The sequence below is a fragment of the Aspergillus bombycis genome, assembly GCF_001792695.1.
Source record: "Aspergillus bombycis strain NRRL26010 chromosome Unknown contig00063, whole genome shotgun sequence".
In the NCBI taxonomy this organism is placed as follows: domain Eukaryota; kingdom Fungi; phylum Ascomycota; class Eurotiomycetes; order Eurotiales; family Aspergillaceae; genus Aspergillus; species Aspergillus bombycis.
Genome location: NW_019170065.1, coordinates 49,158 through 62,750, shown reverse-complemented (window position 1 = coordinate 62,750; position 13,593 = coordinate 49,158). Strand labels below are relative to the sequence as shown.

At 51.3% G+C, this 13,593-nt stretch overlaps 5 protein-coding genes across 5 annotated transcripts; 3 read left to right on the top strand and 2 right to left on the bottom strand.

Moving 5' to 3' along the window:
- Positions 1 to 741: 741 nt before the first annotated feature.
- ABOM_005938 (SH3 domain-containing protein) lies at positions 742 to 1,684 on the bottom strand (the record flags this gene model as incomplete). The annotated part of the gene is made up of 4 exons (XM_022533067.1): positions 742 to 797; positions 854 to 1,069; positions 1,125 to 1,527; positions 1,622 to 1,684. The coding sequence occupies 4 exons, from the start codon at positions 1,682 to 1,684 to the stop codon at positions 742 to 744; spliced, it is 738 nt and encodes a 245-aa protein (XP_022387656.1).
- A 1,931-nt stretch (positions 1,685 to 3,615) lies between these two features.
- On the top strand, positions 3,616 to 4,165 carry mbf1 (multiprotein-bridging factor 1; the record flags this gene model as incomplete). Its single annotated transcript, XM_022533066.1, has 2 exons — positions 3,616 to 3,774; positions 3,857 to 4,165. The coding sequence occupies 2 exons, from the start codon at positions 3,616 to 3,618 to the stop codon at positions 4,163 to 4,165; spliced, it is 468 nt and encodes a 155-aa protein (XP_022387630.1).
- A 618-nt stretch (positions 4,166 to 4,783) lies between these two features.
- Positions 4,784 to 6,002, bottom strand: tif34 (translation initiation factor eIF3 subunit i; the record flags this gene model as incomplete). Its single annotated transcript, XM_022533065.1, has 4 exons — positions 4,784 to 5,143; positions 5,199 to 5,315; positions 5,374 to 5,877; positions 5,976 to 6,002. 4 exons carry the CDS (start codon positions 6,000 to 6,002, stop codon positions 4,784 to 4,786), a joined length of 1,008 nt encoding a protein of 335 aa, XP_022387629.1.
- A 1,030-nt stretch (positions 6,003 to 7,032) lies between these two features.
- Positions 7,033 to 10,106, top strand: ABOM_005935 (C-1-tetrahydrofolate synthase; the record flags this gene model as incomplete). The annotated part of the gene is made up of 5 exons (XM_022533064.1): positions 7,033 to 7,156; positions 7,234 to 7,254; positions 7,315 to 7,352; positions 7,415 to 9,942; positions 9,998 to 10,106. 5 exons carry the CDS (start codon positions 7,033 to 7,035, stop codon positions 10,104 to 10,106), a joined length of 2,820 nt encoding a protein of 939 aa, XP_022387628.1.
- Positions 10,107 to 11,375: 1,269 nt separating this feature from the next.
- Positions 11,376 to 13,507, top strand: ABOM_005934 (NADP-dependent isocitrate dehydrogenase; the record flags this gene model as incomplete). Its single annotated transcript, XM_022533063.1, has 7 exons — positions 11,376 to 11,693; positions 11,935 to 11,970; positions 12,122 to 12,160; positions 12,221 to 12,359; positions 12,419 to 12,455; positions 12,521 to 13,017; positions 13,083 to 13,507. 7 exons carry the CDS (start codon positions 11,376 to 11,378, stop codon positions 13,505 to 13,507), a joined length of 1,491 nt encoding a protein of 496 aa, XP_022387627.1.
- Positions 13,508 to 13,593: the final 86 nt, after the last annotated feature.

Here is a 13,593-nt window from a genome sequence, read left to right as displayed (position 1 = left end):
CTCTCATACAAACGACTCCGCTACTAATGCATAGTGCTCAAGGACCCCGGTCGGCCACATCAGCCTTGCAAGTTGCCTACTGGCGAAATACATGGTGAAACTCGCCATGAGGTAGTAGTGGCGCTTCGCCAGCCACCGAGAGAAAAATATCACCCAATATTTGTCCGTAATAGTGAATCCGGATAACTTTGCGCCAGTCTGCTGGGTCTGGCTATTCTGGTTGGGGGAACGTGCATGATCGGCAGCGCTTAAACATCCAACGTGGCGCGCAGGACTCAGATATCTTCTCCTGGTGGGGTTTCAAGTGGCTTCGAGTGAAACGCTTGCTAGGGCAGATCTCGAGAACATAAGGGAAAATACAAAATGGGGAGGGCGGAGGAAGGTCGGGAGGGCCTCAGGTGTTGGTTCGATATCATCCTCGTTCGATTAACGTCAATATCTGTTTACTCCGATTATTTACCTGTTCATAAATCTAGCTAAGGCTCCACAAATCATTGTATGGAAAGTCGCATTCTGATAATTGTATTAACGTCGTGGCTATGGATCATGCTATAAATAATCCGCGACATACGTTTCCAAAATAATTCCCATTAGCCCAACTAAACGAGGCCCCCGAGCAGCAAAAGAAAGAACACCACCAACACCATTCCTAGGGACAAAAGAGCGAGAAACGGAATCAACCCGCATGGTATTCAACTCGAAACCCCTCCCATATTAGTGAAATGTGGAAAAGTGAACACACTAAAAGATACTATTCACAATGTTGGAACCGATAGTAGCACCGGCACCGAAGATAGCTGGACGATCAATAGTCAGCATTCACAAATATGCCACGGATTACTAGGGAACGTACCGGCATTGCCCATCTTCTTGCCAAACTTCTTGCCCTGCTCTTCAAACTTGCCGGTTTTCTTCTCGTCCGGATTTTCGGCGGAGCCACCCTGGCTGACCTCGAGGGGCATATTTCCGTAACTCGAAGGAGCTGGCGCCGCCTTGTCTTCTATCACGTTCACATAGCTACGAGGGAAGATACCCTCCAAGTTGGTCCTCTCATTACGACCACGCCACCCTGTAGGCCATTATTAGTAAAGTGCCAGCAGTTTCGGGTGACCGGAGTTCCTTACAATCGGCGTTCATGTGCTCCAGAACTTGAACCCGGTCATGGGGCTGGAGGGCCAGATCACCGGGGTCCGTTGGCGTGTAGGCGTAGAGTGCATTAGCGACCGAGAGCACCGGGGGAGCTTGGGGGTAAGCAGGCGGTGGGGGAGTATAATGCTGCGGGGGAGGTTGATAGGCGGCCTTCTCGTTCAACGAGGTATTGGCAAATTGTTGAGTTGGAGGGGAGTATGGGGCTGGAGATGGCTGAATGGGAGTTGGGGCTGCAACCGGGGGTTGGTGCCGCTGGACAGGTGGCTGCGATTGAGGTGCAGAGGCGGAACGTTCAGTGTTCTCCTGAGGTAGTTGAGATACAATCGAGGAAAGTTGTTGTGGAGTAATGACCGACGCATCCGCAAGGAACTCAAGTTCCTAGAATGATCGAGTAGGGTTAGCGATATGTTACGGTTGCACATGGGAGGAAAGCATAAGTGCGATGCCTCAAGAGCAAGGGAGAGTGCTATACCAGTCGGACAGTGCGCAGCGACCGGTTGGTCATGGCGGTCATGAAGTTGCTTTGGGACGCCATGGTCGACGAAGAGGGATTAGAGAGTGACAGGAACTGGAAAGAAATTCGATAAAGAGAGGTGGACGTATGTTGAAACCAAGGGAGGTTCAAAATTTTCGAAACGAGAAATAAGTTTAAAAAAGAACGATGGGCAGCGCTTAGTCCTAAAAGCCGATAAATGCGCTCAAAGGGAAATGGAAGACGTTCCTGACGCCCCAGTCGGATCGGTCGGGGCAAACGCTAGTCATTGGTCTTTTGCCGCTCAGTGTTTCCATGTCTGCCTATCCTTGCCAAGCATTATTGAAACATCTCTCGATATTGAGAGATATCTGTCTTGTCACGGGAGTGGCTCTTCTCTTCATATGAAAAAATACTTGTGCCTCGTCCTCTTTCTATAACACACTATAATGCTGCATTTTGTAAGGCTTAGCATAGCATTTGGTGAAGGTTGTTTTGATTTAAATCACCCTCATTCGACTCTTGGGGTTTCATCCACTAACCTGACATGCCCCATTCAATAGTATATATTGATTTCTCTAGAGACTACTAGTTTCTAGGCATGAGGAGCACATCCACCTGCTCACATAATCTGCGTCTACTCAATCATACTTTTCTACGTACTTGCCTTCACAAGAGCGTGAGCAATTCCTAGGCCAGCTTTGATTATCCGTAGCTCCTTGCCTACCCATAGAACATCCTCATATCGAGACACACAACGTATAAGAATATCATGAACTTTTCAAACTTGCATGAAGACCACGGAATAGGCTCAGGCCGAAAACAAGCACCGTGTCCTTGAACAAGGTTTGTGGTTCGAATTTAGTAGAGCAGTAAACCGATTTACTATAAATATATACTAACTAGGGAGACTGGGATGCAGAACTGAAGATGACAAGATTCAATTAATAGATGCAAGTTATTTGCTAAGGGACAAGGCACCTACTTTTAACTAGTTAAATGGGCATATTGTAACCCTGCCCCAGTCTTGATACGAACATTGGACGCAATGAGTATCCATGGTATGATGTTTTGACCTTGAAATAAGGTACCAAGATTAAAAGCGAAGACCTGTCTATTTCAGGATGTAATACCCATACCCAACCTAATGGAATGTGTATCCTAGGTACTCCATTGGGTGCCTTGTTAATTTCATATTGTTTGATCCATTCAGTATACTGGCGAATTACCTTCCTTTACATGTACTGTTTAACTGAGGACACAGGAGTATCCTTACCTATGTGGAGTGTCTCAGTTGTTCTCACCCACCCCAGAACATATCAGTGTACGCTCCGAGGAAGAGATCTGAAGTCCTCAAGCAGTGCGAATGATGGGTGCATCCAGCGTACCCTGTGAAATGTATTAATGTAACCTTATTCTGTTCAACAAAATCTAGGGTTAATACGCTGGTAATGTCGTATATAAAGATTAGTGCATGCTAAATCCTACTGAAGCATAACAAAGACATGCTCTAGTATGAAACACGAAGCGTCTCATTTAAAGCAACGAAGCATGCTTTAGCATGATTTTCTAGCAGCACTGCATGGCCGGCCTCAAAGTAGATCAACCATAGTCTATATACAAAGATATCTTGGTATGTGATTTGCCCCCCCAGCATAGATCAATGTAAGGTAAGCATCAGAGATCGCCACCTTCTCAACGGAGGGAAAAAAGCCCGAGCGAATGAGCGAATGATGTCAGTGGGGCAGAACCCAAAGAGGGGACCGAAATAGGACTAGGGCATAACCTCCCCTCTGACTCCGCCATCGTGGCTCGAGAAGCTTCTGTGTCATTGATATAAATTCGGCGGGCCTGCGACATCCCTTCTTTTTAGCCACAACCTCACGCGATCCAATTTTACCGCCTTCGTCACTCTTCCAATCTCTCACAACACAACCCCCACCATTCTTCTCCCCATCGAGTCTTTTTCGAACCTCTTCTAAACACCCTCAAAAATGGATGACTGGAGCTCTACTACTCGCATTGGAAGCAAGCACCGTGCTGGCGGTGCTGCTCCCCGTGAGACTGTCGTCAAGGGTAAGAGCGCTCTGAACGCCGCTCAGCGCCAAGGCCTTGTTATCGGAACTGAGAAGAAGTACGCCACTGGCAATGCTGTAAGTAATCTACTTGATCCTAACCCCGCGCGGTATCTATATTCTTTGTTTTCGAGGCCATAATGCTGACATGCCATCGTAGGCTTCCAAAACTGGTTCTATTGAAGGTCAGCACCTGACCAAGGTCGACCGCAGCGACGACATCATCAAGCCCAAGACTGTGGGTTACCAAGTTGCAGACGCTATCAAGAAGCGCCGTACCGATGAGGGCTACAAGATGACACAAAAGGAACTTGCCACCAAGTGCAACACCACCGTCACCGTTGTCCAGGATTTCGAGAAGGGTACCGCCACCCCGGACCAGAAGGTCCTCAGTGCGATGGAGCGTGTGCTCAACATCAAGCTGAGAGGTTCGGACATCGGAAAGGAGAAGTTCCCCAAGAAAAAGTAAATTGACCGGGGGTGAGCCTGCGGCTTTTTCTTGACGGGATGGGATGCTTTTTTTATGAAACCCTTCTCTTTCTTCCTTCCTCTTTCCTGATATCCCCGGATGTCCTTTCGGTTGTTACGTTAATGCATTTTATTGTGCAATGAGATCCCCATTACTTTCTGCTGGTCGGAAGAGCGCTGACCTGGCATTGAGATGATTTTTTTTTCTTTTTCTTTTTTTCATATAAAATACTACCTCAAATCCATCGTGATGCCGTTGTCGGTGCATGCTGGGATTTATATGGTTTATATCTAGATGTTGATAGAGTGCTACCTAGCAAATTGCCGACGAAGAGATATATTTATGATGATCAAGTATGAACTTTGAAGCAAAATTGTAAGAAGCAAATACTGGGTTCTTTTATTAGGACACAGAAAGCGACCAGAAAAGGAAAATGGTACCAACTCCGACTTTATCATGGAATCAATGAAATGAGAATTCATGCCCTAAACCGCCCCGAGAACTTCTCGTACCGCCGTGCCTGCTTTGCCTTTTCTACTCTTTTTGGTGGTAAGAAATGTCTTCGCCTCATGACACATGCGTTAATAGGAAAAAAGCTCTTTTTAAACACCAATCACTTTATTTGCGCAGCTGCTCCCTCTCCACTTCATACATGAAATCAAAGTAGGGCTTGTCGAAGTGGTGAACACGAACGTAACCGTCCTCACCACCAGAGGCGTAGGCGGTACCGGCAGGGTGGACAGCGACAGTGTTGAGGGGACCGAAGTGGCCACGGACACGGCCAATCTCGTCTTCGAAGACCTTGTGGTAGAAACGAGCCTCGAATTTACCCTGACGAGCGGAGGTAGTAGTGACATCCATGGCAGCCTGACCACCACCCAGGATCACGTATTCCTTCTTGGGAGTAATAGTAGCGCTGTTGAGGGGAGTGTCGGCAACATAGGTCTTGAGGATGGCGAGGTTACGGCTGGAAATGAGCTAGACTCAGTCAGTATACTGCCGTGCTACCAGTTCTCTAAAGGAAGTGGCATACCTTGGCGGACTTGTCTTTGGAAGCGGTGATGAAATATGTGCGGTCTGCGGAGAATTGAATATCGCTGATCAAGCTGTCGAACTCGTGTGCCTGAACGTTCTCCAGCTGCTCACCGGTCTATTGCAACGGTCAATTAGCACGGCCTCCTTTTCTTCCTTGATCGATTTTTCCGCACCTTCGAATCGTACTGGCTGACGCTACCGTCCTCGTGACCAGCAATGATGTACTTGCCCAAATAACTCCAGCCCGCAACTGTTGCCTTGCTCTCTGTGCAGGTGATCCTCAAGCTGGGTTCTTCGGCCTGAGCATCCAAATCCTCATAGTTGATATCGAGCACGGCGATGGTACCCAAGAAGCCCATACGCTTCTCTGTGACAGCCAGCAGCCTGCTTCCATCCGGAGTGAATTCGACCCGCTTGACAGCCGTAGGGAAATCCCACACCTTGATACACTCGCCCGTCTTCACGTTCCATAGTCGCACGGTGTTGTCGGCCGATCCGGTGGCCAGGATAATGGTGTTGGGGCTCACATCGACGGTCCAGATAGCACCCTGGTGTCCGTTATAGGTACCGAGTCGCTCGCCGTTAGCCGACCACCAAGCGCACACAATCTTATCCTTCGCTACAGAAAACAAAAGGTCGCCATCGCGGTTGAATTTGATCTGGTTGAGGGACCGTTCCTATGCGCAAAGTCTCTGTCAGTGGCTGGTTCTGTTTTTTATTTTTCATTGCCGTGTGAAAAAAGAGAATCATCGGGATGGTGGTAAGGCGAACGCACATGGCCCGAAAGCAAAATAGGCCTCATATTGGGCCGACCAGGCTATGATATTTGGGGAAGTGACGAGAGGATTGAGGTATTAGATCACAGATTGGATCCTGGGACCGACTGTATCGATTCTGAGGCGGAACTGCTGGCGGGGTGCTGCTGGCGGCTCTCTTCGTCGGCGTAGTCAGACTAGTGAATTTCATCGCACAGTCCGGGCTCGCGCGCCAAGACTTTTCCTGTTCGAGGCTGTTCCTGTCATGAAAAATGCCTGTATCGGCGCATTGATAATCCGGTATGGTAACCTATTCGCGTGACTTTCGACAGCCCTAGCTTGTTGACTCACCCGTGAGTGACTGCAGAGGTCTTGTCCATACTAGGCATAGTCGGGTGAGAACTAACGGTTCCCCTCGGGCTGACTCGTTGCCAAGTCCCTTTTAACGCTCCGACTTCACTGGACGGGCCGATCATGTGCAACCCCAAAGAAACCTTCTAGACAAGTTGACCCCCCAAATGAAGATATTGAAACGGAATCCCTGAGATGAAGAAATTGGAGATTTCGGAGACTGGCAGGGATGGTTGCACTGTTGAACCCCCGATTCATTTTCTGTATAAAGCATAATCTTAATTGCGTGTTATTCAACACGGTTAGGTAATCCTTGGGGTTGACGGGCGTTTTTCCCTATCTCCAATTCTTCCTCCCTGCGTTTCCCGAGGGTTTGCTGCTGGCCAGCCCAGCCAAAGTCCCCGACGAAGCAAATCAATGCCATTTAGCTCCCCCGCCCGTTCGGCGGCACTACCCCGCTGCCACTTCCAACACCACCAAGGTGCCAAAGCAAAATGTTTCTTCTTCAATTCTCGTCACCTCCATACCTCCTCACCTCCCCCCCTCTCCTTTCCCCGGATCTCATCCTCCTTTCTCCTCAGACCACGAGAATCCTCCGCAGGGCGCGGGGTCGGCTCACTTAGTTACGGTACTTTACGGGCCCTTCGACCCAACCCCACAGCTTATAAGGGGTTCACTGCGACGCCGTTCTCTATCCATCGTTCATCCTACAGCACCGGAACCACCATGGCAGCCACTAAGATCGATGGCACGCAGATCGCCAAGGATATTCGGGCGGGTCTGAAGAATGAGATCCAGCAGATCCAGGAGGCTAATCCCAGATTCAAGCCCAGCTTAGTTATCTTCCAGGGTGCGCATTCCTACGGACTCATAACCGACTAACCCACCCCCAAACGTACGAAATTGCTGACCGTGTATCGTCTATAGTGGGCAGCAGATCGGATTCAAGTGAGTTCTTTGTATAACACACTTCAAACTCCGGAATGTCAACTAATCTTTTTTTTCAAGGCACATATGTGCGCATGAAGTTGAAGGCCGCCGAAGAGGTAAGCTCCCCCCCTCTCTTCCACAATGCGTCTCACCTGGCTGACCAACTCCCTTCGTCTAGGCGGGCATCAGCTGCAAGATTGTCAACTTGCCAGAGACTGCTATCGAATCCGAGCTCCTTCAGGATATCATCAGGGCCAACAATGACCCCTCCGTGCACGGCATTCTCGTCCAATTGCCCCTTCCACAACACATGTCTGAACATACCATCACCTCTGCCGTGGCCGACGAGAAAGATGTTGACGGCTTCGGAGCAGTCAATATCGGTGAACTGGCCAAGAGAGGCGGCCACCCCCTCTTTGTTCCTTGCACACCACAGGCCGTGATGGAGCTCCTGCGAGTCAGTGGAGTCAACCCGGCGGGTAAGAAGGCAGTGGTGCTTGGTCGGAGTGATATTGTTGGCAGCCCTGTTAGCTATCTGTTGAACAAGGCCGACGCAACTGTGACACTGTGTCACAGCAAGACACCTGACGTCGAAAGTATCATCAAGACGGCGGACATTCTCGTCGCCGCCCTTGGAAAAACAGAGTTTGTCAAGGGCGAGTGGTTAAAGCCCGGAGTTGTTGTCATTGACGTCGGTATCAACTACAAGCCCGATCCTTCAAAGAAGTCGGGCCAGCGACTGGTTGGCGATGTCGATTTCGAGTCCGCCGTTCAGGTGGCTTCTCAGATCACCCCCGTGCCTGGTGGTGTCGGTCCCATGACGGTGGCCATGCTGATGCAGAATGTGGTTAACTCTGCCAAGGCGTACTTTGAGAAGCAGAAGGACAGACACATCACCCCATTGCCGCTCAAGCTGGCTCGCCCCGTGCCTTCTGACATTGCCATCTCCCGCGCACAGTACCCCAAGGCAATCACACAGGTTGCTTCGGAAGTTGGCATTGCTGTCCACGAGCTCGAGCCTTACGGTCATACTAAAGCTAAAGTAAGTCTCGACGTTCTCAATCGCTTGGCTCATCGCCGCAATGGAAAATACATCTTGGTGTGTGGTATTACCCCTACGCCGCTTGGGGAGGGCAAGTCGACAACTACTCTGGGTCTTACTCAGGCTATTGGTGCCCACTTGAATCGCATTGTATTCGCCAATGTCCGTCAGCCCAGCCAGGGCCCTACATTCGGCATCAAGGGCGGAGCTGCCGGTGGTGGCTACAGTCAGGTGATTCCCATGGATGAGTTCAATTTGCATTTGACCGGTGATATTCATGCGATTACTGCTGCGAACAACCTTCTTGCCGCCGCTATCGAAACCCGCATGTTCCACGAAGCCACCCAGAAGGATGGTCCCCTCTACAAGCGATTGGTCCCCGCCAAGAAGGGCAAGCGCGAATTCCAACCCGTCATGTTCAAGAGACTGAACAAGTTGGGTATCACCAAGACCAACCCGGACGAACTGACCGATGAGGAGATTCGTCGGTTCGCGCGCCTTGATATCGACCCAGAAACCATTACTTGGCGCCGTGTCCTGGATGTCAATGACAGACACCTACGTGGCATTACTGTTGGCCAGGCACCTACGGAGAAGGGACTGACTCGTGAAACTGGGTTCGATATCTCTGTCGCTAGTGAGTGTATGGCCATCCTTGCTCTGAGCAACAGCCTGGAGGATATGCGCGACAGACTGGGTCGGATGGTCGTTGCTACATCGAGGAGCGGTGATCCCGTCACCTGCGACGACATTGGCGCTGGTGGTGCTCTTGCTGCCCTTATGAAGGATGCTATCAAGCCTAACCTCATGCAAAGCTTGGAGGGAACGCCCGTTTTGGTGCATGCTGGTCCCTTTGCCAACATCAGTATTGGAGCTAGTTCCGTGATTGCGGACAAGTTGGCTCTGAAACTCGCCGGCACGGAACCCGATGAGGACCATGAGGCCAAGACTGGTTTCGTTGTAACGGAGGCTGGTTTTGACTTCACCATGGGTGGAGAGCGTTTCTTCAACATCAAGTGTCGGTCTTCTGGGTTGACTCCGGACACTGTGGTCATTGTGGCCACCGTCCGTGCTCTTAAGGTTCACGGTGGTGGCCCGGAGATTAGCCCCGGAGCCCCGCTGAACGAAGTCTACCGTACCGAGAACGTCGACATTCTGCGCAAGGGCTGTGTCAACCTGAAGAAGCATATTGAGAATGCCCGCCAGTACGGTGTGCCCGTGGTGGTTGCCATTAATCGCATGGAGACTGACACCGAAGCGGAAATTGCTGTCATCCGGGAGGAGGCCATCGCTGCAGGAGCCGAGGACGCGATCCCCGCTAACCACTGGGCTGAGGGTGGAGCTGGCGCTGTGGACCTGGCTAAGGGTGTTCTGGCAGCTAGCTCCAAGCCAAAGGACTTCAAGCTCTTGTACGAGCTGGAAGGTACCATCCACGAGCGCATTGAACGCATTGGCAAGGCCATGTACGGCGCGGAGAAGGTTGAACTCAGCGAGCTTGCACAGAAGAAGGTCGACACCTACACGGCCCAAGGATTTGGACACCTTCCTATTTGCGTTGCCAAGACTCAGTACTCTCTCAGCCATGACCCCGCCTTGAAGGGCGCGCCGACCGGGTTCACAGTCCCCATCCGGGATGTTCGGTTGGCTGTGGGCGGTGGATATCTGTAAGACTGCCCCTTATTGACCTTGTACCCAGAACGTATACTGATTAGATTGCAGGTACGCCCTCGCTGCGGATATTCAAACCATTCCTGGTCTGCCGACCGCTCCAGGTTACTTGAACGTCGATATTGATACCGAGACCGGAGAAATCGACGGACTGTTTTAGATGAGCTATGTGGTCGACTGGATCGATCCTGGGACCTTTGGCGTAACCTGTTTCCCAGTGCTTTCTTTCTCTTAATCTGATATACATCATTTGTTCTGTGCTATCAAGATACGGCAGGATTCTCGGGTTGAATTCAACATATACAAGCGTGATGGCGCACCAGCTTCGGAACAGGATTGGGTGCTTTTCAACAAGTTGGGCGGGCGGAGTTGACATGATAAAACTTCTTAGAAAGATCAGATTACTATATAAAGTACAGTATTACGAGTGAATGGAGTTAATTAATCACGATGGGTTCCTCTGAGTAACTAGCGGAATAAGTTTGACTGTCGGGCGAGAGATGGAAGGAGTGTCCGTATATCGCTAGTTTCGACCGCGCGGTGGAAAGGCGACTTCGGTGCAGCTTGATCCGGGCGGAGATTGTTGGCCCGTTACCGCGGGAAACGGCGGCTAAGGGAGGGCGGTTGGCTCCATCTGGGCTCGTGCCTCCTGCCTATCAGACATATGATGGACAGTCGCGGGTAAAAGATTTCCAGTGTAACGCTGGGGTAGGACAAGAAGGACCAGACGAAGGAAAGAGTGAAGGATAATCAAATTCACCAAGTATGAATAGTCGTCCGGAAGGGAGTTATAATCATAAGTGCCGACCGGCCACGGAGCATGACTTCTCTCTTTGCGACATAGTAGTAGTATTAGTAGTAGTAGTTAGTAGCACACTATAGATGGGGAGGGACCGAGGATCCATCCTTTGCCCGCCTCATTCTTTACGGGGAGTAGTGGGAAATTTCCGGCCGGCTTCGGCGTAGGGCCTTGCACACGGTGGGCGGAAAAGGAAGTTGCGACCAAAACAATTGAGTCAAGAGGGGGGGGATAAAGGCTTCTGCTTTGGGCCAGATAAAAGTCGTGACTTTGGTCAACTTCTTTTATCCTTCGAACTCTCCTCTCTCTCCTGTACTCTTTTCCCTACGACCTCCAGAATCCCTCCGACTAATCAACCGTTCCACCTGGGAACTAACATATTTTCCGGAGCTCCGATCTCCCCCGTGGTATATCCATCTATCAGCAGCTTTCTCCGGCGTGACGGGAGCTTCCGACTCCACCGCCCGCTCTCTCCTTCCAACCGAAAAGCTTCAAGCGATTCCCTCGGGTATACGTTAATTGTCTTTGGTGTACCCCAGACCTGAATAGGTAAGCAGGGGGGTTTTCCTGGAAGTTGCGATTACCGATCGTTAATCCGCTTGGGTATCCAAGGCATCAGGTCCGATCAAAATGATGAATTCCCTTCGGCTCCATTCCGCGTCGGTTCGCCGCGCTGTCGCCTCCCCTCTGTCTGCCCCTCTCTCTTCCTCCGCTTATCGCTCGATCTCCCGCTCTTCTTCTTACATTTCTTCTTCGTCTTCTTCCTCTTTCTCGACTGCTGCTACCCCTCGCGCTCAGAGACCCCTCGCTTCGTCTCAGTTCCCTCGTATTGTCTCCCCCCGCCAGACCGGAATCTCTCCTTTGCAGTGGACACAAGCCCGCACCATGGCAACCGAAGGCCCCAAGATCAAGGTTAAGAACCCAGTGGTGGAACTGGACGGAGATGAGGTAAGTTCGACAATCTAGACTTGGCCCGGTGGCAGGGCGCGCCCTTGTTTTTATATGTCTCAACCCCGTCCTGGTCGTTTTCGTCATGACCTGGCGCAAACGCGGGGAAACACGGCGAGATGTCTCCATGTTCCCTGGCCACACAGCGCCAATCTTCCGAGGGTCACGAGCGCTCGGCCAACCATAGTCTGTCCGTGTCATGGCATTTCACATGTGGCTGATCACTTTTTGCTTTTCTTAGATGACCCGTATTATCTGGCAGGAGATCAGAGAGAAGGTTAGTACCCGCGGTCCCTGGCCTTGCATCACGCGGGCCGTTCCTCCCCGAACCCTTGAGACTGACTTGCTTCTTCCCCATAGTTGATCTTGCCGTAAGCCTATGGTGACCTGCGCTCTTTACCGGCGGCACAATGTAGCTAACTTCCGAGACCAGTTACCTTGACATTGATCTCAAGTACTACGACCTGGTATGATTGACACTTCGGCGCAGATCGCACGAAACTTTCCTGACGCTGACACCTTGGCAGGGACTTGAATACCGTGACCAGACCGATGACAAGGTCACCGTTGAGGCCGCAGAGGCCATCAAGAAGTATGGTGTTGGTGTCAAGTGTGCTACCATCACCCCCGATGAAGCCCGTGTTGAGGAGTTCAAGTTGAAGAAGAGTAGGTGCCGGATTGAACAGTCGCATCGTATACGTCCGTTAACCGGGGTATTTTTTTAGTGTGGCTTTCTCCCAACGGAACCATCAGAAACATTCTGTACGTACTGCCAAACCTACATGGCCTACGCTAGTCGGTTGCATGATCACTAACATCACTTGCAGCGGCGGAACTGTCTTCCGTGAACCCATCATCATTCCCCGCGTTCCCCGTCTCGTACCCGGATGGAGCAAGCCTATCATCATTGGACGTCACGCTTTCGGTGACCAGTACCGTGCCACTGACCGTGTGATCCCCGGCCCCGGCAAGCTTGAGCTGGTCTACACCCCTGTCAATGGCGAGCCCGAGACCGTCAAGGTCTACGACTTCCAGGGCGGCGGTGTTACTCAGACTCAGTACAACACTGACGAGTCCATCCAAGGCTTCGCTCACGCCAGTTTCCAGATGGCCTTGCTGAAGGGCCTGCCTCTGTACATGAGCACCAAGAACACCATCCTGAAGAAGTACGATGGTCGCTTCAAGGATATCTTCCAGGAGATCTACGAGTCTACCTACAAGAAGGATTTCGACGCCAAGAACATCTGGTATGAGCACCGTCTGATCGACGACATGGTCGCTCAGATGATCAAGAGCGAGGGTGGTTTCGTTATGGCTCTTAAGAGTAAGTGACTTGTACCGGCTTTGGACCGTTTGACCAAGAGCAGCGTTCTAACTGAGGGTGACTAGACTATGACGGTGATGTTCAGTCGGACATCGTCGCCCAGGGCTTCGGCTCCCTGGGTCTGATGACCTCTACTCTGACCACCCCCAGCGGTGACGCCTTCGAGTCTGAAGCCGCTCACGGCACCGTGACCCGTCACTACCGTGAGCACCAGAAGGGTCGTGAGACCTCGACCAACCCCATTGCCTCCATCTTTGCCTGGACCCGTGGTCTGGTGCAGCGTGGCAAGCTCGACGAGACCCCCGACGTGGTTGCTTTCGCCGAGGAGTTGGAGCGTGCCTGTATCGAAGTCGTGAACGACGAGGGCATCATGACCAAGGACCTGGCTCTCGCCTGTGGCCGCAAGGATCGTGAGGCATGGGTCACCACCCGCGAGTACATGGAGGCCGTTGAGCGGAGGCTGAAGAGCAACCTCAAGTCTAGACTTTAAGGGCTTTTGCGGGTTTAATGTTTTCAAGTTGGTATAAATTCTAGCGTGCAGCCTGAGGGTTGCAGTCATGACTGAGTAAAGATAGC